The sequence below is a fragment of the Tachypleus tridentatus genome, chromosome 3, assembly GCF_004210375.1.
Source record: "Tachypleus tridentatus isolate NWPU-2018 chromosome 3, ASM421037v1, whole genome shotgun sequence".
Taxonomy (NCBI): domain Eukaryota; kingdom Metazoa; phylum Arthropoda; class Merostomata; order Xiphosura; family Limulidae; genus Tachypleus; species Tachypleus tridentatus.
Genome location: NC_134827.1, coordinates 33,322,140 through 33,348,873, shown reverse-complemented (window position 1 = coordinate 33,348,873; position 26,734 = coordinate 33,322,140). Strand labels below are relative to the sequence as shown.

Sequence of the window (26,734 nt, the reverse complement as noted above, 5' to 3'; positions counted from 1 at the left end):
TTCGTGAACCAACTGCGAGAACACCTTGTGTGAAAATTCAGTTTGTGAAAACTATACAGTATTGAGTAATACTTACTTTCATTCAAAAGTTAAAGTATATTTTGTGTTCAGTTACATAAAGGCCACAATTTATCGACGTAAATAACCTGGATATTTTAAATTGATGACGAATATAATAAAAAATCTTTTCAAACGATTTTGTTTGCTCATTTAAAAGTCACATTGTACACATGGGCTAAATAGTCAAATTAAACACTTTCCTCTGTCTGAAGACTGACTGTAACTCTTATAACACATCCACTGCAAAGTGTATTCCGTAACATTACGCCTTCAGATTTCCAGTTCCTTATGATTACCATTATACCACTGTACAGACTGAAACTAAAATAATCCAAAATAACATGTACCCTAATTTGTTTTGAATTGAGCACAAAGCTACAGAATGGGCTGTCTCTGCTCTGCCCAATACGGGTATCGAAACACGGTTTATAACGATGTGTGTCCATCAGTTTAATGAAATATATACATTAATAAATAAAGATTGATGTATTAAACTGATGTGAACAATCAATACCAGAAAACTGAAGCCTGTTTGATTCTAGATCGAACTAACTCATCAGTTGGATATTCTTATTGTTAATATTGTCAACCATGTTCGATCTCTTAAGAAATTCAGGTTTGTCTTAATAATGGAAAACCTGACTAAGAAAATTTAAAAAAAATCTTAACATAATCTTAAACATGTAATTATATATTTAAAAATAATTCAAAGTGTCATAACCATTACACTTCGATTAGCCATAAATAAAATGTAAAATTTTATTAATTACAAAAATACACATAATACTTGCTATTTAAATCAATAAATATTAACTTATTTTTAAACATTCATGTATTTATAATAGGGCACAACCACATCCTGGCCCGGCATGGCCAAGCGTGTTAAGGCGTGCGACTCGTAATCTGAGGGTCACGGGTTCGCATCCCTCTCGCGCCAAGCATGCTCTCCCTCCCAGTCGTGGGGGCGTTATAAAGTGACGGTCAATCCCACTATTCGTTGGTAAAAGAGTAGCCCAAGAGTTGGCGGTGGGTGGTGATGACTAGCTGCCTTCCCTCTAGTCTTACACTGCTAAATTAGGGACGGCTAGCACAGATCGCCCTCGAGTAGCTTTGTGCGAATTTCAAAAAACAAACAAACAACCACATCCACAAACTTGCGATGTTACAAAGATATACACCAGCTGTCTTATCCTCCTCTCTTCAAGATTTATAATGATATAGTTTTGGGTTTTGTTCTTACAGGTGACAGAACACACACAAAGCTGCTGTACAGCTTTGTGTTTACTTGGGTTTATCACGATTCTTGTTTATATAGTTGTAAGATGAAATGTTTTGTTCGTTGTTTGGCTCAAAACTACACAGTGGGTTATCTGTTGTGTAACAAAACCTGGGTTTTAGCGCTGTTATCCTTCAGACTGACCACTGAGAGGAGGTCAAGATGAAATGAAGCTGTTATATAACAACACCATGCTTAGAGACAACAGAGGACTTGTTGGTCCATCTCGGCTGCCATATCCTCTAAGCTAAGCTAAACTATTAAATAAATAAATACAACAAACAACACAAGCCCTTATCATTCATACATCTATCAATCTTTCTTTTAAATTCACTCACATATACCTCGTTCCATACCATCCAAAAGGAATCCATTCCGTAGACCCATCACTCTGTTTGAAAAATAAAATTGTTTTAGCTGAAGAAGGCTTTCACGTTGCCTAAATCTTTATATGTGCACCCTAGTTCTATAATTCTCGCTGTAAAGTATGAAAAATGTTGATGCACTAACACTGGCAATTCCTTTTATAATCTTAAACATTTCAATCCAGTTCCCTCTAAACGCCCCCCCCTAGTACAGCGGTATGTCTACGGATTTACAACGCTAAAATCAGAGATTCGATTCCCCTCGGTGGGCTCAGCAGGTAGCCAGATGTGGTTTTGATATAAGAAAATCACACTCCCTTTAAATCTTACTTTTTTCAAGAGAAAACAATTTAAAGAACCTTAATCTCTCCTTATATAACGATCCCTCTATCCAAGGTACCATTTTTATAACCCTCCTCTGAGCCCCTCCCAACAATTAATTGTCTTTCCTAAGGTAAGGAGCCCAGGTCTGAATACAGTACTCCAAATATAGCCCAACAATGAAATTATAATCAATGTGTGTGTTTTGTTATAGCTGAGCCACATCGGGCTATCTGCTGAGACCATCGAAATTATAATCTCAATGACAAAACTAAATGTGAAGAAAGTGGATCTGTTTTACTTATTCATTATATAAATTCTACAACAATACAAATTTTTATTACCACTCCTACGAAAAGTGGGGCCTAATGGCAATTTCATTTAAATACAAAATTATTAGTCTAATATTAATAACCTTTCAAGTTGCTCTGGAGCCTATTAGGCCCCACTTTTCGTAGGAGTGTTAAGAGAAATTCATCTATAAATTCTTATTACGGATATTTTCAGATATTTATGATAAAAATTTAGATACATTGGTAGGTTTGATTGGATTATTTTAATTATGGCAAACACAGCATGAGTTTAAGAACTTCTAACTGTCTCTTCTGTGTATTACTCCAACTTTCTTCAATCCTCTAAAGGCCTCAGGGAATTAACATCAATAACAATTATTTTTAAAATAATGTTCGCTATTAATTTATGTTTTTTTGTGTAGTACTGTAATTGTGATAATTGTTTAACTAGAAATAATGCTAAACTTAAAGCCTTTATATTTAAATTTGTTGATTTGTAGCATTGTTAATGATGTTAGATTTGGCCTGGCATGGCCATGTGGATGAGGCACTCGACTCGTAATCTGAAGATCGCGGGTTCGAATCCCCGTCACACCAAACATGCTCGCCCTTTCAGCCATGGGGGCGTTATAATGTGATGGTTGATCCCACTATACGTTGGTAAAAGAGTAGCTCAAAAGTTGGCGGTGATGACTAGTTAGTTGCCTTTCCTCTAGTCTTACATTGGTAAATTAGAGACGGCTAGTGTGTTGATGTATCTGGGACATGAGTATGCAGAACCACTTGAATACTGTTTTGTGTGTTTCTCTTTTTGAATTTCGCGCAAAGCTACACGAGGGCTATCGGCGTTAGCCGTCTCTAATTTAGCAGTGTAAGACTAGAGGGAAGTCAGCTAGTCATCACCGCTTACCGCCAACTTTTGGGCTACTCCTTTACCAACGAAAAGTGGGATTGATCGTCACATTATAACACCTTCACGGCTGAAAGAGCGAGCATGTTTGGTGTGACGTGGATTTGAACCCGCGACCATCGGATTACGAGTCGAGTGCCTTAACCACCTGGCCATGCAGGGTCCCACTTGAGTACGAAAGACTTCTGAAAGTGGCGGAAGATATGGTATTTCAAGCATAGCTATCAAAACGTGTGTGTACAAGTTTTGCTATTATTGTTCTTGTAAATGGTGTAATTTATAGAAATCCAAACTATAATGTTTTTTTATATTAAAAGTGGTATTATTTTTCAAAAAATAACATTTTTTCATAACTCTATTTTTAGTACTGTTTAGAAATTACATTAATAAGGATATGATCAAAGCTTTATTTACAGTCCTAGTGCAATTCGTGCTCTTTTTGTGAGGAGAGTACTTTTGTTTAAAATTGTGTTCTTCGATAAAGAATTGTATTTTTGTTTGTAGTAAAAGTCAATAGATGGCAGCAAATTGAATTTATCATTTCGGTCACGTACATCGATGCACACACGCCACGTTCGTTAGAGTAATACACACACACACACAGACCTTACTAAAGCATTTATATTTTTCAGTGAGTCATATACCTATCATTAACATAATCTTGCCGCCTTTTGGAGGAGAGATTTCATTATATTATTTAGTTTTATGTGTTTTATACAAGACGGTAAAATTCTGTGATAGATTGTTTAGCTAGAGTATTCATGATGAAACTTTGTAGAATGAACGACAACTGCCTGTTGTGAAGACACAAGTGTAGAGGACGAAAGGCGAAACGTCGTATGTAATAAATATTATATTAGTATTTATTTAACCCAGCTACAGATAACTTTCTCACACAAAGTTTCGTCAATGGTAATAGTTTTAAATTTCAATCAGTTCTTTAACTCATGTGGAATTCGTAGCCTAAAATGAACATTTAGGATGAAAAGCCTCAATAGTAATGGTACAAAGAACTAAGAGGTGAGACACAAGTGCAAAGGACGAAAAGCGAAACGTCGTTCTTCATACTTTTGTCTCCACAACAGACAGTTGCCGTCCATTCTACAAAGTTTCATGAAGACGATACGTCCCACGCTAGTACAGCGGTACGTCTCCGGATTTACAACGCTAAAATCAGGGGTTCGATTCCTCTCGGTGGGCTAAGCAGATAGACCTTTGTGGCTTTGCTATACGAAAAACACAAACACACACAAGACGATACAATGTTTGGCAAAAAAAAAAAAAAAACGTTTGATGGTTAAAACAGTTTACTTTAGTTTCTGTTACCAATAACAACAGCAGGATTTATAATAGAATGAAGAAGAACGTATTTATTAAATTTATTATAAAACATAATTCTCTTTATAATCTATACAGCGGTGTGTCTCCGGATTTACAACGCTAAAATCAGGGGTTCGATTCCATTCGGGGGGCTGAGCAGATAACCCACTGTGGCTTTTCTATAAGAAAAACAAACAAACTTCATAATATAATATTTTTAACTTAAATAACAACAAAGCTTATAAATTTTATGAAAGTTCAAAAATCATTACTAGATGGCACTACTTTGATAATGTCTGTAATTTTAACTGTAGTGCAGAAAATGTTGGTCGACATGTTTTTCTTCTTCTTAGTATTAATTCATACCTTTGTATTATATTTTTCATTTGTCTTTATTAATCCTATTTATAAAAACCGTAAATAAAAGTGCAGTCACGTTACATTTCTCTCTCTGAGCAGACTGGAGTGGATGACGAAACTGAGAACGAAGTCCCATACACATTTCTGTTGAAGAGAAGCTTATAATTAGGTTCGTGGTTTCTATACACGCCTTAAATATTATACCTGTATGATTACTATTAATATAGATAAAAAGGCGTAATATAAATACAATATACAGTTTAGTAGCTTATGGTAACATGCATCTGGGTCATCGTCGTGAAAATATGTAATTTTAATTGAGTTTTTCTGTTGATTTTTAGTACAAGAACACACGGTGGGCTATTTCTACTCTGGCTGCCGCGGGGATTCTAGCCCTGGATTTTAATATTGTAAGTTAGTAAACCCCTGATAATTAGCGGGGATATTTTACTTTAAAATGTACACCAGTGTATGCATATGTAATATTCATTCACTGATATATTTTATAAGTTTAGCATGTGTTGGGACAGCGGCACGCCTAAGAACTTATAACCCTAAAAATCGAGAAAGTATGGTTTATTGTGGTGTACACGGAAGATAACCCAATGTGCCTTTACTCTAAAAAACATTATAAATTTAATATAGTAAACTAATATGTCTTCAGAAGTGTTTTGTATAATGCTAGCTATAAGTTATTTTATATTTTTTAAATTTTATATCATTGTTTATTTCAAAAGTCTTCTTTTTATTGTGTTAAATATTACAGAATTAATTTCAACACAACCTGCAGTTTTCTGTCGTATTTTTATTTATTATTGTTGTTATTTTTACAATTTTTCACGTTAATTTTCAAACACTGATAGATGGCGCTGTATAACATCAATTACTGTTAAAAATTGTTTATTCATGCACTTAGAAAACAAAGTAAAAATGAAAAAAAATCCTAGATTTACACAGTTGAAAAACTTTTTACTTTCTTCATCCAAATTTCATGTTTTTATTCTGTATCTGTACAAAAATAATTGTTGTCGTCCTTTCGAGCTGGACGATGCACAACGCCGACGGCACGTAATTCTTCTTTCGTCAGCGTTTTAATAGATCTGCCGGTCAGTGTGGCTGGATAATCACACTGAAGTGGAACCCGGTCAGCGTTGTCATAAATCATTTTTCGACCAACAATCCATACCAGGTTTATGTCACATACTATACTGTTATCTAGTTATAAACCAGAAATACAGAAAAAAAACCCATTAAAAGTGTAATAATCAAATTAATAAAATGCTGTTACAGATCCTTTATACTTCTAGAACGAATAACATTTCAGTTAAAAAAAGCCAAGTATTCAAAATGAAGTTAAGCTAAGTTACATCAAAATGTACTTAGGCTAAGACTTATGGGTACATTAATTTGGGAATAATTCAGCCACTTATGTTAATTTCGAACTATAATTCAAAACTGAAACAAACATACATTAAAGAGAATGCGGTTCAAAACACAGTGACCGTAACTTGTAATTTAATAACGAAATAAATACCATTTTCACACAGTACGCCAAAATAAGGTGTAATTTTTTATGATGATTGAATTTTTATTACGGTAAAAAAGGACAGAAAATATAATTAGCATATTGCAGTCTTTGGAACTTTAAAATATATCTGACCCATGAAATACATATACTTACATTTATATTAATTAGAAAAGAAACCTTTAATAAAAACTCTAAGAATAATAATTACAACAGAGACAACTGCTACATAAAAAGTAGGCTATGGTTACTATATCTTATCGATTTTCAAAATTTGTTGTGCATGCAAGAAGGATTGTTTGTTTTTTTTATTTCGCGCAAAGCTACACGAGGGCTATCTGCGCTAGCCGTCCCTGATTTAGCAGTGTAAGACTAGAGGGAAGGCAGCTAGTTATCACCACCCACCACCAACTCTTGGGCTACTCTTTCACCAACGAATAGTGGGATTGACCGTCATACTATAACGCCCCTCCAGAAACTATCTATACATTCTAAATAATAATAATATAACTTTATTTTAACCGACGTTTCGCCTTTGTGGCTTTTATAGGGTTGGTACATAAAACTAGCTGACATAAAAATTGTTTGTTATTATATGGAGAAAAACTCGTTTTATTTTCTAACTTTATCATAAAATATTATTAATATACATGATACTCGTATTATTAACTTACTAGACTAGCCATACAACACAAGGTTGACAAACGTTCCAAGAATTGTTAAGTAAGATTTACGTGGAAGGTTTGGATTTTTATCACTTATTTTGTGTATGAAAGTTGTAGCTGTAATAATCTTTATTGCATGCGGATAAGGATTCTGGTTTTATGTTTTTGTTTGGTTAATACGCGAAATAGATATTAAAACTTTTTTTTTCCCATTGCAGACGAATTACGATAACCAGAAACAACGATTTTATCGCTCACGTTAAGCCTAATTCTGATAACACGGTAAGCAAAGATTTTATTGCGTTGTTAAGCCTGTTACTACTAAAACGTTTTGATGTGATTTATACGTTATTTTATAATACATCAGAGCCAAATTTTCAGTGAAATTCAGTACTAACAGTCAGTTTCTTGTCAACCTTCGTCCATATTGCTGAGGTTTCTTTCCAACAGCTATCTGTAACCTAAAAGTTAGTTTCAAAAAGACTTTCTTGCTTGTCTGCTTTTGAAGTTCACGTAAAATTACACGAGAACTAGGGCGCTACCCTAACCCTAATTTTGAAGTAATAGACGAGAGGGAAGGCAGGTAGTCAACACCACTCAGTGCCAGTTCTTGTGCTACTCTTTAAACAACAAAATGTGGATTGTGCGTTACATTATAACGCCCTAATGGCTAAAAAGGCGAGAATGTTAGGTGTTGGAATTCGAACTCGAGACCCGCAGATAAGACATTTTTTTCAATATATATATAAAAGCTTTAAAATGTTATTAACATATTACAAAAAAGAAACATAAGCCTTATTTACTACGAGAGTAAAGATGTACGTAATAATTCAGAATATAATTCATATCTACGTTTATTTCAATTTTGAGCTTCTACAAGAAATTTTGAAGAAGCGACTTGACTTTTACACACAGTAAAAATGAAAAATTGTGCACCTCTCTTAAAGAACAATAAACGATTTAACAAAAATGGAGTTCAATGGGGTTTGGGTAAGTGTGAACCGGTTTATTATTAAAACAACAAAAACTGGTACCTAAATGTATGTCCGGCATGGCCAGGTGGGTTAAGGCGTTCGACTCGTAATCTGAGGGTCGCGGGTTCGAATTCCCGTCGCACCAAAACATGCTCGCCCTTTCAGCCATGGGGGCGTTATAATGTGACAGTCAATCCCACTATACGTTGGTAAAAGAGTAACTCAAGAGTTGGTAGTGGGTGGTGACGACTAGCTGCCTTCACTCTAGTCTTACATTGCTAAAATTAGGGATGGCTAGCGCAGATAATCCTCGAGTAGCTTTGCGCGAAATTCAAAAAAAAGAAAAATATAAATGTAACAACCATGTGGAAGGATCTGTATTCATGTGTTTACACGAAGATTAGCATGGCCATGTGAGGATTACTTTAAATAAAGATTTTAGAACTGATCAGGAGACTCTCTGGGTTTCTTGCACGAATTTACTTGAAAGCGCGTAAATAGTTATTAAAAACAGTTTGTTTTGGGGTAAATCATATTTCCAGTGAATTTTGACCTGTAGTCGACTGGTTGTAGAACATTATATATGAATTAAAATAAAATAAAAACACACACCTTTCAACACAAGACGTTCCATGCGATCCCACATATCACCAAACACGTCTTTATATATGTATGCAATATCGTTGCTTTCTAAGTATATTTCTTTCAAGGCAGGTAGGTGTGTAAACGTGTCCGCTTCTATAATGGAAATCATATTCCGGCTGAAAAAAGAAAGTGAATAATAAAAAATGAATTACATTTCGTGAAAACACATTACACCACAAGGATTACTAAATAAACTTACCGCTTGGTTGGTGAAAGTGAATAATAAAAAATGAATTACATTTCGTGAAAACACATTAGACCACAAGGATTACTAAATAAACTTACCGCTTGGTTGGTGAAAGTGAATAATAAAAAATGAATTACATTTCGTGAAAACACATTACCACAAGGATTACTAAATAAACTTACCGCTTGGTTGGTGAAAGTGAATAATAAAAAATGAATTACATTTCGTGAAAACACATTACACCACAAGGATTACTAAATAAACTTACCGCTTGGTTGGTGAAAGTGAATAATAAAAAATGAATTACATTTCGTGAAAACACATTAGACCACAAGGATTACTAAATAAACTTACCGCTTGGTTGGTGAAAGTGAATAATAAAAAATGAATTACATTTCGTGAAAACACATTTGACCACAAGAATTACTAAATAAACTTACCGCTTGGTTGGTGAAAGTGAATAATAAAAAATGAATTACATTTCGTGAAAACACATTTCACCACAAGAATTACTAAATAAACTTACCGCTTGGTTGGTGAAAGTGAATAATAAAAAATGAATTACATTTCGTGAAAACACATTAGACCACAAGGATTACTAAATAAACTTACCGCTTGGTTGGTGAAAGTGAATAATAAAAAATGAATTACATTTCGTGAAAACACATTTCACCACAAGAATTACTAAATAAACTTACCGCTTGGTTGGTGAAAGTGAATAATAAAAAATGAATTACATTTCGTGAAAACACATTACACCACAAGGATTACTAAATAAACTTACCGCTTGGTTGGTGTTAATTAAGTACAAAGCTACATAATGCTCTGTCCACCTGGTTTTTAGCTTTTCAAGTCCACAGACATGCTGCTGTGCCACTGACGTAATAATATACTGACGCAGTATATTAAAATAATTAACAATAAAACATTATTAGATATTTATGTAGCGAATTCACGAAATAAATATAATAAAAATTTATTATGAAAAAAATCCGTGTTTTGTTTTAATCGCCTGGTAAACAAATTGTTAACTATTAGACACACTTACTGAAATAACTAATTTTTTTATTACTGTTGCCTGCTAACGTATATAAAAGCTGTTTTGTCACCATAGGTTTATTTCATAACTGTATAGTGGTTTAGGTTGGAAAATGTTTTGTAATTTATTTCGAAAAATTAGACAATAACTGTTTATTAGTATAATGAACAAACACACACTGAAAAGTACATGTAAAATGCATAAGTTTATTTAATAAATGAACACGATAAGTTATAACAAGAGCGATATTACCTTAACTCTATCTTCTTTAGGTTGGGGGCACTTTTCGGAAGGGTTGTTTTCCTTAATGTATGCAGTCGATTCCCCATTAGATCAAGAATTTCAAGATTCTGATAAGCATCCAAAGCACCTGGTCTCACATCTGTAATACAACACGTGCTAAACTGAAACCAGGTCACTGGTGAACTCGTTACATACGACAACCCCGTTTCGACCTTCAGAGTATTGTGACATCTGTTGATCAAAAGCCTCTTCATCTTAGTTAGTGGAGAAAGATGTTTCCAGTTCCAATTCTTTACCGACTTCATCGGAGAAAATATCACAAGTTCTGTAAGTGAGTCTTGGAGGCCGGTGAAAGGGGAAGCGTTTGAATCTTTGGGTCCAAGGTCATTTAGGACAGAACTAAGGATCTCAACCCGGTTAATTTTCGTTCCGTTAAACAGGCCACCTGGTAGCGAGTTCAAGTTTGATTTGACTATTTTGAAGTACCCAATTTCATAACCTTTAAGCCCTTGTACAGCCCTAGTAAGAATTTCTTCTGAATCAATTCTGGCGCATTCTACGAGGACAGTACCTTTTCCCGAAACCGTACATGTGCATGGGGCGATATCTTCTGTTGCAGGACAACTCTGAGAGGTCACTAACGCAGTCAACGTACAAAAAGTGACCAAAATGACGAATCTGGCCATCTCTGTCATGTATGGAAATGAAGTAGAGTGATGAAAATAATTTGAGGCTAAACAAAAACATATAATGTTCGCGGTCTGGTTCCTGTTTCATATTATTCAATGCTATTTATAAAGTTACTGTATAATAGTTAAATAACGTGTAAACTAACTTTTATTTAAAATTCCCTGGTTTCTAGAGAATATAAATTATACATCATAAACACAATAAAAATATATATTTTCGGTAGACAGAGTGGTAAATTAAAGCAGTTATTTTTGTCTTTATATTATGTACTTTAAACGAGTCAATTATGGTAAAAAGGTTATCTTGCAAGATTATTATTCATATGTATGAATTAATTGTGACGATCTATTATACCAGGATAATGTTATTTGTCTCAAAAGTAAAATCTACCAAATCAAGTACTCCGATGTTAGTTTATGATGTTCTTTCCACACTAATATTTTTTAAAATAAATTTAAATTATTATTATATTATAATACTGATATTCGCGGGAAGAACACGTAATTGTTAACGGGTTTTCAACAAGAATTCTTGTACGTTTTCCAGCTGAAAAGTTTGACTTTTGCAACGAAGATTCATACTAAATCTCTGCAAGCTGTGATCATAGGCCTACTATTTATATTGAATAGTAATTCCTAAGCCTATTATTTTATGTTGAATAGTAAAGTGTTTGAAGACGCTATATTTTAAAAAAATGAAACAGATCTATTCTAGCAGTCGAAATAGCGCCAAAGCAGACGGAGTTTCCAATTTTCAACAGATCAGATTTGTTTAGCGTATAATTACGTTTTAACAGTAAGTTTTCTTTCACGTAGGAGGTTAAGTTAAGCCTCTTATAAAATAGAATCAAACCTCTCTCTTTCCAAACAGTGGTACGTGGCCCTCTGGAGGTTCGTAGTAATACATCAAATTTATAAAATTACCGAAAGTGTAACGAGTAAAAGAAAATGCTGAGACATAATAAAAGTAATATAGTAATATATATTAATCCCAAATTAATAACTGTAATAAACAGAAATCAAATTATGTTAGTTCGTTGTGGACTTGGCACCGTTGCCTGTCGTTGTAGAAAACAAGACATTTAATTTACAGTTGGATTGACGCATATAAAACCGAAGTGTAGAGATAAGAAAGATGTAGAACCAGATCTTTGTTTAAAACTGTCAGACATTCACAAAACTGTTTCAGTAAACCAGTATCACCCTTCACATCTAAAGTAAATCGTAAGTTGTTTTTTTTTCATATTTAAATCTTTCATTGTTTTTCAAGCTATGTATACAATACACAAGCTACGCCAGTTAAAAACTATTTTTAACTGGAGGTGGTCCGTCGTTACAGTTGGCAAAGATTGGGAGCCGCTGAACTTGAGTATAGTTTTGAAAACTTATGTTTTTTTATTTATTGTTTTGAAATTTAGTTAAAAATTCTGATGCGCAGAGTGCAAGCCTACACGTCAGAGGAATAGCGTCTGTTTATTGGTTGAAGTAAAAACGACTTTTACAGAGAAGTCGTTCAGAATACGACAGCACTATATTTGTGCAACTTGAAGACGACCTTTAAAGACAAATCGTTTTCCTCAAAACGATTTAAATTTTTGTCGATTCACAAAGGAAATCGACATATGAGATGCGAGTTTTAAACAGGCAGTACATCTTTATGTGACAAATACACAATATCAGGCTTAGCCAAACTAACTTTATGGTTTGTTTGTTTTTGAATTTCGCACAAACTACTCGAGGGCTATCTGTGCTAGCCGTCTCTAATTTAGTAGTGTAAGACTAGAGAGAAGGCAGCTAGTCATCACTACCCACCGCCAACTCTTGGGCTACTCTTTTACCAACGAATAGTGGGATTGACCGTCACATTATAACGCCCCCATGGCTGGGAGGGCGAGCATGTTTGGCGCGACTCGGGCGCGAACCTGCGACCCTCAGATTACGAGTTGCACGTCTTAATACGCTTGGCCATGCCGGGCCACTAACTTAACGGTAATTGTCCCGAGACATGTACTATATTACACTTTAATAAGTGGTACAAAGTCACTCAACACTGTTTGGAAACATTCATACATACTGTGTGTTCTTGCAGATTTCATGGAATGAAGATATTTTGTTTATTCTAACTAGTTAATTATTTTTCACCATTTAATATGTTTTACTTTGTAAAATAATCAACTCACCAAACGATCAAAAACAAATCAACACAACCGTAACAAACGTTTATTGTTTACAGTTAAAACATTTTAATTAACGTAAGTGTTTGAGCATGGATGTAAAGGCACTCAGAGTAATAGATGTGCTTTTTCAATATACAAAATGCCCTTGTTTTTACAATATTTTTAAGCAATCGACTGGTCGCCATCTTTGATTGACCATGATAAAATTTATAGTGGTTTCTAAACTCATTATAACAGTGTCTAACTGAAAGTTCATAATAAGTTGGCAAACATAGTGATTAAGTTATTTTTCGGGGAACATAAACTACATGTTTCGACAGAAGACTGCTTAGCTACGTACCATATCTGAGGAAGTTCTTATCTGTAGTCTCCCTTTTCTGCATGGAAAGAAATTCGTAGAATCCTGAATCTTCAAAACCACCTCAGAAAAACAGTTTTGATATCATATCTGTTTACTACAAATAATTTCCACAGGTCTAGTCTCCAACTGTTGTGGGAAAAACTACGTAATATGCTATATTTAAAGCAACAGCCAGTCTGTTTCATATTTTTTTGCAAAGTTGTTGTTTTGTTTTGAATTAAGCACAAAGCTACACAATGGGCTATCTGTTCTCTGCCCACTACGGGTATCGAAACCCGGTTTTTAGCGTTATAAGTCCGCAGACATACCGCTGAGCCACTGGGGGACAAAAATGGTTCCGAGGCCAGGAATCGAACACAAGCCTCCGGAGTGAAAACCAGGTATTCTAGCCACTAGACCACATGGGAATATTTTATTGTGTTGTTTTTATATTTTCCTCTTTTATGTTTCATGAACATTTTTTAAGCATCTTAAAGGTTGTTGTTGTTTTGAATTAAGCACAAAGCTACACAATGGGATCTCTGTGCTCTGCCCACCACGGGTATCGAAACCCGGTTTTTAGCATTGTAAGTTCACAGGCATGCCGCTGAGCCACTGGGGGTAGAAAGAATGTCAGCGGTGGGATTCAAACCTATTTTTGCAAAGTAACGAAAGGATTATCTGTGCATAGCCATTACTTTGAACACATGTCCAATAGGGTATAATTTTTCACTCCAGAATTTCCTGAAAAGCTACACAAGAACTAGAAGGGAACACATGGTCTAAATTATAAACTGATACAATAAAGGAAGATAACAAGTTAATACAGTTACTGTCTGCTTGAAGAGTGAAACTGGACCATCACTCTTAAAGCACACCTGTTACTCCAAAACGCGAAGCGCATTTTTTTCTTTAGGAAATCTTTCTAGATTTGATTTCAAAACATATGAAAGAAACTTATTATTATAGTCTCAGATTCTTGTACGAGAAATACAGCAGAGAATGTGTTATTCAATCTTCCATTAACCTACTGTAAGTTGCCTGTTCAACATGGTGTTTTAACAAAACTACAGTATAAGGTTAACTGTTCAATTTGGTTGTAGATCACAACCAATTTCTCATAAGTAATGAATAAAAACCGAGTTTAATATTAACTTGAATATAAACAAGCGAAATCAAATATCGATCCACTAATAACTCAGACCTCACCTTCTGTTAAAATAAACACATACCTTTTTTCACAGTCCAAAATACATCAAAGGTGTTTAATGGCGAGCTTAGCTATTGCTTTGGTTCTATGTTATCGTGAGAGGAGGTAGAGTTCAACTGGCTTTGTTTTGATAAGTTATCTATGACGTAAGAACACAATATCTCATTTAATACAACACACCTGTCGAAAAACTGTATAGACCGACATAGTTATGAACTTCACCTTTCCATCACTGGTTTACGATATTATTTAAGCTAATATATATATATATATATATATATATATATTCGAGTAATTTTTCGTGAAGGTATGACGCTATTGTTAACTGAATGTCGAAAGGTAAAGCAAACTGTCAAGGGCGAATCAGGGATATTTTTAAACCGGCCCTTTTATAATGTTAGGGAAGCGGGACATTTGTTGAATTTCGAATGCTATCTGTACTAGTCGTTCCTAATTTTAAACTGATAGCCTAGAGCAAAGGCAACTAGTCAAAACCACCCAAAGCTATCTCTTGGGCTACTCTTTTTCCAAAGAATAAAGAGATTAACCGTCACAGTATAACGTCCTAACGGTTGAAAGAATGAACATGTTCAGCAACAGGATTTGAACTCAAGACTCGTAGTTAGTAAGTCGATTGCCCTTAATTCATTAGGCCATGCGAAGCCTAAGTCATGGGAGAGGGTTTCCTGAAAGAAGTCTTGGCTGTGCTGTTTTTTCTTAACTGTGGGTGTGAGATGAGATATATAACGGATTCAAATATAAAATTAGAAGAATATATAACATTATATTAGCAATGATAATAACATTTCAGGGTGGGATTTTCTTTCCGACTTCCCTCTACTTCCAGCCCTGTAACTGAACATTATAAATGTTCTATTCTCATTTTTAGTGTACATCTGATTGATTACGAAACAGATAAACAAGAAAAAATGTTTTAAAAGACAAATATTATTTAAAGCATAATTTCAGCCATTTAGATTACAAGACTATTGATTTATTAAATAGCTTTCCTTCCTAGTAGCACAGCGGTACGTCAGCGGACGTACAACTAGAGAAACTAGGTTTCGATACTCGTGGTGGGCAGAGCACAGAAAACTCATTGCGTAGCTTTCTGCTTAACTATAAACAAACAATTAATAAACTTAATTTGAATGAAGATATTTTAGCAACATCTGTATAAAGTAAAAAAAATAAATAATTGTGTAACGTGGATCCAATGAAAGAGACCTGGCATGGCCAGGTGGTTGAGGCACTCGATTCGTAATCCGAGGGTTGCGGGTTCTAATCCCCGTCACACCAAACATGCTTGCTCTTTCAGCCGTAAGGGCATTATAATGTTACGATCAATCCCACTGTTCGTTGGTAAAAGAGCAGCTCAACTTGCTGCCTTCTCTCTAGTCTTACACTGCAAAATTAGGGACGGCTAGCGCAGATAGCCCTCGTGTTGCTTTGCGCGATTTTCAAAAGAAGGAAATTAAAACAACATTTAATAATAGAAAATAATGTTTTATTTATTCCGAATTCGTATCAAAGAATGGAAGAGTTTGATTGTATGTTTTCTTATAACAAAGCTACATCGGGCTACCTGCTGAGTCCACCGAGGGAAATTGAACCTTATATTTTAGCGCTAAAAATCCGTAGACTTAACGCTGTATCAGCGGGGACAAAAAAAATGGAAGAAGAGACATATTACGCGTACAGTACTTAATTTAACACAATAGACGGTTTTTGTATAGAATTCCGCGGAAAGCTACGTAATGGCTAACTGCGCATCGTAGACTACTACAGACTGATCGAACAGTAGAAACGGGCTGACAACCACGAACCATTAGCTTCACAGTTTAGGGCATGCTTAACGCTAGGCCTCGAATGGCCAACTAAAAATAACATGACGTGAAAAGATGTTGCTACGTTATATATCACAACTCAATACCATATTTCACTCCATTTTGAAGCCGTACTTAATTTTGAACAATCTGTAGTTTTTAAGTTACTTACTATAAATGGTTTGTCATTTGATCTGCTTTGTATTTGTCAGAAATGCACAGTTGACCTCGCTCATTAGACTTGCGATTTTTACAGTTGCTTATAACGTCCGATATATTATGTGACTTTTCTTGTGCATAGATTTAATGAAATAACTATAAACATTCAACGTCTAAAAATGCACAATATTGTATTGTATAAAATACAATTAAAGTATATATATATACAATTAAAAACGTTTCTGCTGTCCTGAGGCTTGTGGACCGTTTTCCATAAAAATTTCGAGTTTTCTTGAATTATAGTTTTAAACATTGAATGTACTTGTCACGTGCTTTAGAAGCGACCACTAGTGAATATCTTTTTTAACTACTTTCTTCTTGAAGATCATTTTGTATTTACAAATTACGAACGTTATGTAATTGCTTTAAAATAATTATTTTCATATTTCTTTTTTATGCATTATGTCCGGATAGAGTTGAAAAATAGAATATAATTCATTATTTGTGGACGTTGTCCAATGTAACAAAACTAATACCGGTTCATGATTTTATAACTCTTGTGAATACGATGTTACAGCCCACGTGCTGATGACTGTATAACCCGTGTATTCACGATGAAATACATTATGTATTCATGACGATACAGCTCATTGTGTAACAAAATAAATCAAATTTTATAACGTAACTCACGAGATTAGCGCGTGTAATGACTTGCAGCCTTTCCTTTATAGTAAGGCCTGACATGGCCAAGCGCGTAAGGCGTGCGACTCAAATCCGAGGGTCGCGGGTTTGCGCCCGCGTCGCGCTAAACATGCTCGCCCTCCCAGCCATGGGGGGTGTATAAGTGACGGTCAATCCCACTATTCGTTGGTAAAAGAGTAGCCCAAGAGTTGGCGGTGGGTGGTGATGACTAGCTGCCTTCCCTCTAGTCTTACACTGCTAAATTAGGGACGGCTAGCACAGATAGCCCTCGAGTAGCTTTGTGCGAAATTCTAAAACAAACAAACAAACCTTTATAGTATTACGCTGCTTAATTACGGACGGCTAGAGCAGACAGATAGACCTCGCGTAGTTTTGCGCGAAATTCGAGACAAACCAAACAACAAAACAAGTTCAGGTTGTTTCAGCTTTTCTGCTGGATCTTAAAATTGATTTATAGTCAAGAATCAGAACAACTGTCCAAGAAAAAGATGTTTACTCAAGAACCACATGACATGTCTGAAAACCTACACGTAAGTGAAATACAACATCGAACGTACATTATTTTGACAAGATATGATTTGAAGGATTATTTTGATGTATTTGAGTTTTCTTTATTTTTAGAAATCAATAAATTCTGAACTGGCATTTGATTCAAAGTACGTCATTCTGACAAATAAAACTTTCTATAAATTATATTAACATTGTATTATGAAACAGCAGATAACGAAAGTTACTACACGAAAGGCTATATGAACACGAGTTTTACCATCGCCAATGTGAACAGTGGAGTTCTTAACAGATACTGTTCTTATATTGTTATTACATTTCTATATGACACATACTCATAATTGTCGTGAATACATTTAATGTAAGAGATACATTTCACTTTATGTGCCGGTGTGAAATGTCGGAAAGAAACTTTATTTGTGGTGTTTTAAGTTTGTTTGTTTGTTTTTGAATTTCGCACAAAGCTACTCGAGGGCTATCTGTGCTAGCCGTCCCTAATTTAGCAGTGTAAGACCAGAGGGAAGGCAGCTAGTCATCACCATCCATCGCCAACTCTTGGGCTACTCTTTTACCAACGAATAGTGGGATTGACCGGTACTTTATAACGCCCCCCACGGCTGAAAGGGCGAGCATGTTTGGCGCGACGGGGATGCGAACCCACGACCCTCAGATTACGAGTCGCACGCCTTAACACGCTTGGCCATGCCGGGCCCAGGTGTTTTAAGTCCGTGTTACTTTGCCATATAGTAACCTAAGATAATATTGGTATGTAAATAATAGCTTTAACATACAATATTGTGCAAAAGTGTTAGAACAAAGTCAATTATTGTATTTCAGACTACTTTCAAGGAACAATGGAAGGTAAATCACAGATACAAAATCAAAATATTATTAATCTCTATATTTAGTACAACAGAAACTCAGTGAAAGTGTTTGTGTTTTTCTTTTGTTTTAATAGCTGCAGACAGTCTTTCAAGTATCGTTGTAACATATTTAATCAAATTATTATTTGGGATTTTACTCCAAGTGTTTTTTCGGAAGTAACTTTTGATTTGTCAAGTTTTTGAGCTATCAAATCCCAGATCTACTCAGTTGGGGTGAGGTAGGAGATATGTGAGGGCCATTGCATTATTTGAATGACTCCAGCGACTTCTTTCTTAGTTAAGTAATTCTTGTATAGGTTGGACGAGTGTTTAGGGTCATTATGTTCTCGACAGTAGAACTTTTTATCAACAGACACGCAAACCACTGGTATACAATGACGAATCACTATCTGATTATTTGGTTTAGTGTGTTTGTGTGTGTGTTTTCTTATAGCAAAGCCACATCGGACTATCTGCTGAGCCCCCCGAGGGAAATCGAACCCCTGATTGTAGTGTTGTAAATCCGTAGACATACCGCTGTACTAGCGGGGGGTTTATTTGGTTTAGTTTGTTTTGTTTTGAATTTCGCACAAAGCGACTCGAGGGCTATCTGTGCTCGCCATCCCTGATTTAGCAATGTAAGACGGGAGGGAAGGCAACTAGTCATCACCACCCACCGCCAACTCTTGGGCTACTCTTTTACCAACGGATAGTGGGATTGACCGTCACGTTATAACACCCCCCGACTCAAAGGGCGAACATGTTTGATGCGACCGGGATTCGAGCTCGCGACCTTCAGAATACCAGTCGAACGCCTTAACCCACCTGGCCATGCCGGGTGCCTGTTTAGTTTGAAGTTCTCACAAAGCTACTCGAGGATTATCTGCGCTAGTCGTCTCTATTTTAGCAGTGTAAGATAATAGGGAGGGCAGCTAGCCATCATCATTTATCGTCAATTCTTGGACTAGTCTTTTACCAACGAATAGTAGGATTGACCGTAACATTGTAACGTCCCCATGGCTGAAAGGACGAGCATGTTTAATGTGACGGGAATTCGAACCCGCGACCCTCAGATTACGAGTCGAGTGCCTTAACCACCTGGCCAGTATCTGATAGTAATTGCACTTGTCCATTTTTCCATCTATTTTGCAAATATATCCTGTTGTTTTAGCAGAAATACACCTCTGAAAGCCACCCCATACTTCATGGTAGGTGTTATGTATTGTGGTAAGTATTGTACAACCTTTGCTATGAACCAAATATTTCAAACTTGAAGTCATCCGTCCATAACACCCTTTTCCAATCATCAACAGTACACAATTTTGTACGTTTTAACAAATTTCAGTCTGTTGACAATGTTTGTAGGTCGAAGTAAATGGTTATTTAACTGCTACACAAACAAATAGTTGATTCTCGTTCAGTCTTCTTGTTACTGTAAAACTGGACACTTTTCTATCATTTGGTACATGGTTGTTTATCTCATGCTTGAGATCAGTAGCAGTCTTCCTTTTGTCCTGAAGGCTGTATAAACAAAGATATTTAACATCTGTATCATTCAGTTGAGGTGTTCTATCTTTTCCTTTTATATTTTCAAATTCACCTGTCTTGGTCTAATGATCAGTGGTGTACTTGACAGTGTTTAGGGACCATTTCAAGTATGTAGCAATTAGTTGGAGAGTCTAATCAGCGTTATGTAAAGCTTTTATGAGAACTTTCTGCCTTACTGACAGTTCTATACGCTTTATGGGTCGTAGCACGACAACAAAACATAATATATAGTGTTAAACACTGTTTTTATCAAGGTTTATTTGTGGAGTGCTATTAACTTGATTTCTTCTACCATACACCGGTACCACATGTTAGCTTCTTTCTTTATAGCTAAGACACTGTACGTGGTACCATGACAGTTATTTTAGACCCTACATTTATTCAATATATTCATTTAAACAGAAACCTTATGACATGTTCTTGACAAAGTATATGGTAATTACAAGAATGATAAGTATTCTCATCTGATTCATTCAACTGTCAACAGGATTCAGTAAATTATTACCATAGTGATGAAATTCACATTATGTAATGTTATGGAAGAATTAGTATGGAAATAATGACAAAACATGATCTTGTTCTAACAGTTTTCAGTACAGTATTATATATATATATATAGAATAATTAAACAGTTTGTCTGTTATATAATGGCCCGGTATAGCTAGGTCGTTAGGATGTTCGACTCGTAACTCTGAGGGTCGCGGGTTCGAATTCCCGTCACACCAAACATGCTCGCCCTTTCAGCTGTGGGGCGTTATAAGGTTATGTTCAAACCACTATTCGTTGGTAACTAAACTTGTCATGTATACTTTAAAATAATTTAATTAATGTCATGAAACTTACTTTTTAAGTAATATATATTAAAGTACGTGTGCTTATAAACGGAAGTGATGGGCTAAGGATTTTTATATATCAGATGTCTGTGATTTGTTGTTGGTAAATTCGAAAAATAATATATACATATTCGGTAACAGTTAAACGTATATACAAATTATTTACGCTGTAGGTGATCATAGACATATCATAAACACTGTAGAGTTCTCTTCTTGTCAAAATTCCATCTGAGCCTATTCAGTTGTTGTAGAATTTCAGTTGACAAGCCGAATTATTTTTATCTATTACTATCGCCAAACTATCCGAGCATAGTTCACTTACCTTTCCAGAGTTGTGTTGCAGAGTAGTTTGTTCCTTTTCGTTTTTAGGCTTACTTCCAATAAACGTCTACTTTTATTTTTGTCAAAGCCCACACAGAAAAGATTTAATTACTTTAGAATTCTCTTTGAAGAAAAAACTATCCTTCTTATCTCTTTTAACACCATTTGTCTCACTCTGAAATATATCAGTCATTAGGCCTATTTTAATCGTTAGGCCTTCATTTTCTGTCTGAATGTGACTACGTTTTTCTTGTCTGCTCTGTCTTTGTTTGTCTGTTTACTTTCTCGCTGATCTCAAACTATTTATATGTTTATTACTTAATCGTCTGTTCGCTGTATCTTCAACATCAATAAATTTCACCGGATTTTCGATCATAACTACATCAGTGAATTGTACACACACTGTACGACTCTTACCAAGTTACGTAACTAAACTTGTCTCGTGTTACTTTGAAATAATTACTTGTTACTAACAATAAAAATATCTACAGTAAACAGTCTTTTTTCTATTTCCGAAAAATTAATCACGAATTTACACATCTTTCTGTTTAGGGGACGATCACTCCACCTAGTTTTTATTAAGTTTGTAGTGATAAATTATACTGAATGTGGAAAATAAATAAGGAAGTCAGTTTTACTTAGCACCTCATTTTGAGATGGTTTTTTGTAAATAAACACCCTTACGCCACATCTACAACAAAAATGTATTTAGTTCGTGATTTTTTATATACTTCTGACTAGTTTTTTACCGACCGACCAGACCAATAGTAAATCCAACCGTTTCAACTTAAAAGATTATTCTTGTAAACTGGAAAACAACAACAACAAAAGTATAATGACTCACTTCTTATATTTCTATTTTAATTTTAGAACTCTTTATTTATTTATTTTCAGACATATTATTTAAAGTTTGTCCAACTCTTTTTATTTGCTAAGCCTATTTTAATAAACTTTTTATTTGTTATCTCATTAACGTGCAAGACTTAATAATTAAATATATATATACATTTTTAGAATTTTAATTCGTCGCTTACTCGTATCTTTTACAAAATAAATGAAATAAACGGTTAGATAGATACATAAATTTATTTTATTTTCAGAAACCACCTGCTGATGAAAGTTCAAGAAAAAACACGAGTTCCTTTTTATCCTCGAATGTTTTTCTTCAAACTTTAACATTTTCGGTAACACTCACAGAGAAGTGTCATCAACATAGTACTTTTCAACATTTCCTCCACCATTTTATGTCTATATCTAAATATAATTTAAGAAAGAATGGTATAGCGACAGAAACTGATGTACTTCGTTACCTAATTTGTTCTCCTATGTTTATAGAAAACAGTTTTAGCAACTTTGTGGAAGATGCTAACGTTAGCACGCACAACTGGTTTTGAGGTGTAGGGGTGGAAGATTGTATAACATAATCAGCCGTGTTCAGCTTCTTATTTGTTAAAGGTTAAAATGATGAATTATTTTACACCAAGAGCTATCTTTTGCATGTCATAAAATTATTGTTCTGTATTGACAGTCTTTATAATAATCTAGAACAATGTATGTGAACAGAGAAATAAAACAACTCCTCACACTTGTGATCTGGCGGTTAGAGTGTTAAACTGTTGACACGAGGTTAAAGAAAGTTAACGACACCGTCGGTCAAATTTATAAACACGATACAGTGAGCTTCGGAATGGAAATTATACCTTGACAGGCTGTATACAGTTTGAATTTCAGGTAAAAATTCGTTTGTTTGTTTAAGTCAAAAATTCACAGTACGGAACATGAGCTGTGCTCACAGCAGGAACGGAAACTCGTATTTTTACAATATTAGCCAAGGCCAGTTTTTTAACATATTAAGCACGGTAACAGTTCTCCCCCAGTGACCCCTCTTTCGTGTCCCAGCAGCTTGTTATGTTTGATGAAAGATTTGTAGAACAAACTTGTAAAGGAAGATGTTCATTTCTGTTACTAGTGTGTCTTCATATATTGGTGTTATGTTTCATAATTATATTTATTGTGGGGCCTGGCATGGCCTAGCGCGTTAAGGCGTGCGCTTCGTAATCTGAGAGTCGCGGGTTCGCGCCCGAGTCGCGCCAAACATGCTCGCCCTCCCAGCCGTGGGGGCGTTATAACGTGACGGTCAATCCCACTATTCGTTGGTAAAAGAGTAGCCCAAGAGTTGGCGGTGGGTGGTGATGACTAGCTGCCTTCCCTCTAGTGTTACCCTGCTATATTAGGGACGGCTAGCACAGATAGCCCTCGAGTAGCTTTGTGCGAAATTCCAAAAAACAAAAACAAACAATGTTTATTGTGACTGATAGATCCCACTATTCGTTGGTAAAAGAGTAGCCCAATAGTTGGCGGTGGGTGGTGATGACTAGCTGCCTTCCCTCTAGTCTTACACTGCTAAATTAGGGACGGCTAGCACAGATAGTCCTCGAGTAGCTTTGTGCGAAATTCCAAAAAACAAAAACAAACAATGTTTATTGTGACTGATAAATTTAAACAATGGATTCCGGAAAGAAAAAAATATTGAGCTCATTTTGAAAGTTTGCCTCACAACTAAATTTTTTTTTTTAAATGACGTATTAACCCTCGAACCTACAGTTGGTCTATGAGTTTCAGATATTAAGGTAATCTTAGTAAAAGTACGAGTTATATATATATAAACGTAAATAAAATTTAACATTTTTCTCTCTATTTAGGATGACACGAAATTTTTAAATGCGCTCAAATATACAAATCTGTTTGTTGGTTATAACCTAAGCAGTATTAACTGTAAATATACTCTTCAAAACAAAAAACGCAAAAGAGATATTTTTGTTATTTTAAAGAGAAATATATGTAATAACGTTACAAGTTCAGAGTATGTGATGTTACACGTGTTAAGGCACTGATTGTCAGACCAAAATGACAATAAAAGTTGTGCACTTTGAAAACGGAGGAAAACATCGGATTTTTCACCAAAACGCATTCGTGTCCAATAAATTTGTTTGAGAGATCTGCATGTTCTGCAAGTGCGACATGTGCAAAATCCCTATAAAAGTGACGGGTTCTGGGTTTCCATAGCTCGGTGTTAAGCCACCGACACGCAATACAGTTACGCCAAGACTGACTGAAGCGCAACGCAACAACGCCATTGGTCGCTTGGAAGCAGGCGAATCTCGATCAGATGTTGCCAGAGCTGTGAATGTCCACCCAAGCACCATCACAAGGCTATGGAATCGTCACCAACAACATGGATCAACTTGTTACCGTCCACGATCTGGCAGACCTCGTGTGACCACGCCCGCACAAAATCGCTACATCCGGTTACGTCACCTTCGGGATAGGACCACCACTGCGACGTCTACTGCCTCAACCATACCAGGGCTGCGTAGGATTTCCGATCAGACCGTACGCAACCGTCGACGCGATTCTTAGGCCCCATGTGCAACCCATCATGGTGAACGTCAGCGACGTTTTATAACATGACAACGCCCGTCCTCACACAGCCCGACTCACCACTGTCTTCTTGAGACATCACAATATCAACGTTCTTCCCTGGTCCTCCAGATCACCAGATTTAAACCCCATCGAACATCTTTGGGACGAGTTGGACCCACGTCTGCGACGGCGACAACCTCAACCGCAGACTCTACCTCAGCTTGCAGCAGCTTTGCAGGCTGAGTGGACAGCCATTTCACAGGATGTGATTCGTCATCTCATCGCTTCCATGGGCAGGAGATGCCAAGCAGTTATTGATGCTCACGGGGGGCATACTCGTTATTGACGTTGAGTGACGTTAAACTTCAACTAGTGAACGTGGACTTCACCTTTGCAGACTTTGGATGTTCAGCAGTGAATATGCAAAGTTTCACACATGTCATACAGAACTACCCGGAATAAACTTGTTAACAATATGTCTCAAATTTTGCCTTTTGCGTTTCTTTTTTTGAAGAGTATATTTCACGATGTCAAAGAATACTATAATATAAACTGGAGACAGGTCAGGGTCTTATTTACGTTTATAGAAATATCTCAATAAAGTCCAGTTTCTGTTAAACAAGGTTGAGAACATAATTTATATTAAGTTATCCTATGAAAGCAATGGTTCAAAGAATATCTTCCAAATAACAAAAATACAAACAAGTACATTAATATTACAACAAATAGCCGGATCAACTGTTTCTTGGCTGAAAAAGTGAGGATATTCAGCGACGTAGATTCAACCTCGCGACCATCAAATTGCGAGTCGAGCGCTAAAACCGCTAATTCACACGAATAACGGATTCTGCCATTCACATAAATGTATAACCTTATGACCTACTAATTCAGACGGTAACATTATTATATATGCACGAAGAAAGAATTCATATATTCACACGAATATGGGCCCGGCATGGCCAGGTGGTTAAGGCACTCAACTCGTAATCCGAGGTTCGGGGGCTCGAATCCCCGTCATACCAAACATGTTCGACCTTTCAGCCGTGAGGGCGTTATAAAGTTAGGTTCAACCCGCTATTCGTTGGTTTTTTTGTTTTGTTTCTGAATTTCGAGCAAAGCTACTCGAGAGTTATCTGCGCTAGCCGTCCCTAATTTAACAGTGTAAGAATAGAGGGAAGGCAGCTAGTCATCACCACCCACTACCAACTCTTGGACTACTCTTTTACTAACGAATAGTGGGATTGACCGTTACATTATAATGTCCTTAGGGCTGAAAGAGCGAGTATCTTTGGTGTGACGGGGATTCGAACCCGCAACCCTTGGATCACGAGTCGAGTGCCTTAACCACTTGGTCCTGCCGGGCCTAAAGTTTGTTAAATCTACTTACTAAAATGTTGTTTTCTTGCTATTAATTTAGCACGCAACAATTTTTGTTTTGTGATCATGTTTTACAAAAAACTAAAGTTATTGAAGAAAATGTTTAGTCGTTTTCGTGTTTTTTAAATCATTGCGACAGAAGCGCTTCTCTTTATAGCTAGTGGAAGATCTTTTATTGGTTTATGTATAAATAAAATTACACTTGTCGTGATATATTTTCTTTAATGTTACTTTACGACTTTTAAATTTCAAGACTTATCTGATTTTAGTTCACTGTTCTCAGAAGTGACTGATACGTCACATTGGTTTAAGATTCTAAACAATTCCAAGATAATAAATATAATTTTACACAATACGTACAAAGCATTCACGTGCCACGAAATGAGGTGAACGTTACACTATTGAGTATATTATAAAAACAAGGCAAAATGACAACAATCGACAAAACTTCATCAGCGTTACGTTCATAACAGAAGTTCACGTGAAGAGGCGGAGCGAGGAGATGGTTGCCACCAATCGAACGAGTCTAAGTAAGAGAAAACACCATCTGTAGTTTGGTAATGTTGGAAGGACTCG

At 35.8% G+C, this 26,734-nt stretch overlaps 1 protein-coding gene and 1 long non-coding RNA gene across 3 annotated transcripts; one reads left to right on the top strand and one right to left on the bottom strand.

Annotated features, from left to right (window-relative positions):
- Positions 1–5,695: 5,695 nt before the first annotated feature.
- Positions 5,696–14,780, bottom strand: LOC143246654 (oplophorus-luciferin 2-monooxygenase non-catalytic subunit-like). 2 transcript variants are annotated; one of them, XM_076493713.1, is made up of 4 exons: positions 14,622–14,780; positions 10,193–10,871; positions 8,682–8,830; positions 5,696–6,120 (listed from the first exon to the last, which is right to left on the bottom strand). In XM_076493713.1, the coding sequence occupies exons 2-4, from the start codon at positions 10,867–10,869 to the stop codon at positions 5,903–5,905; spliced, it is 1,044 nt and encodes a 347-aa protein (XP_076349828.1). In that variant the 5' UTR covers positions 10,870–10,871; positions 14,622–14,780; the 3' UTR covers positions 5,696–5,902. The 2 variants fall into 2 exon arrangements, with proteins under 2 accessions (XP_076349828.1, XP_076349827.1); XM_076493712.1 differs by lacking the exon at positions 14,622–14,780 and having other exon boundaries at positions 10,193–10,893.
- LOC143246656 (uncharacterized) lies at positions 13,656–25,266 on the top strand. Its single transcript, XR_013026088.1, has 2 exons — positions 13,656–13,790; positions 22,459–25,266. It is a non-coding gene; the product is annotated as an uncharacterized LOC143246656 (long non-coding RNA).
- The last annotated feature ends 1,468 nt before the right edge of the window (positions 25,267–26,734 follow it).

Coding starts and splice junctions, on each gene's coding strand:
- LOC143246654 (XM_076493712.1), bottom strand. CDS start 10,878: ATGACAGAGATGGCCAGATTCGTCATTTTGGTCACTTTTTGTACGTTG. Junction 8,831..10,192: donor CTAAAGAAGATAGAGTTAAG/GTAATATCGCTC, acceptor TTCTTTTTTCAG/CCGGAATATGATTTCCATTA. Junction 6,121..8,681: donor GGAACGTCTTGTGTTGAAAG/GTGTGTGTTTTT, acceptor GTTTATAACTAG/ATAACAGTATAGTATGTGAC.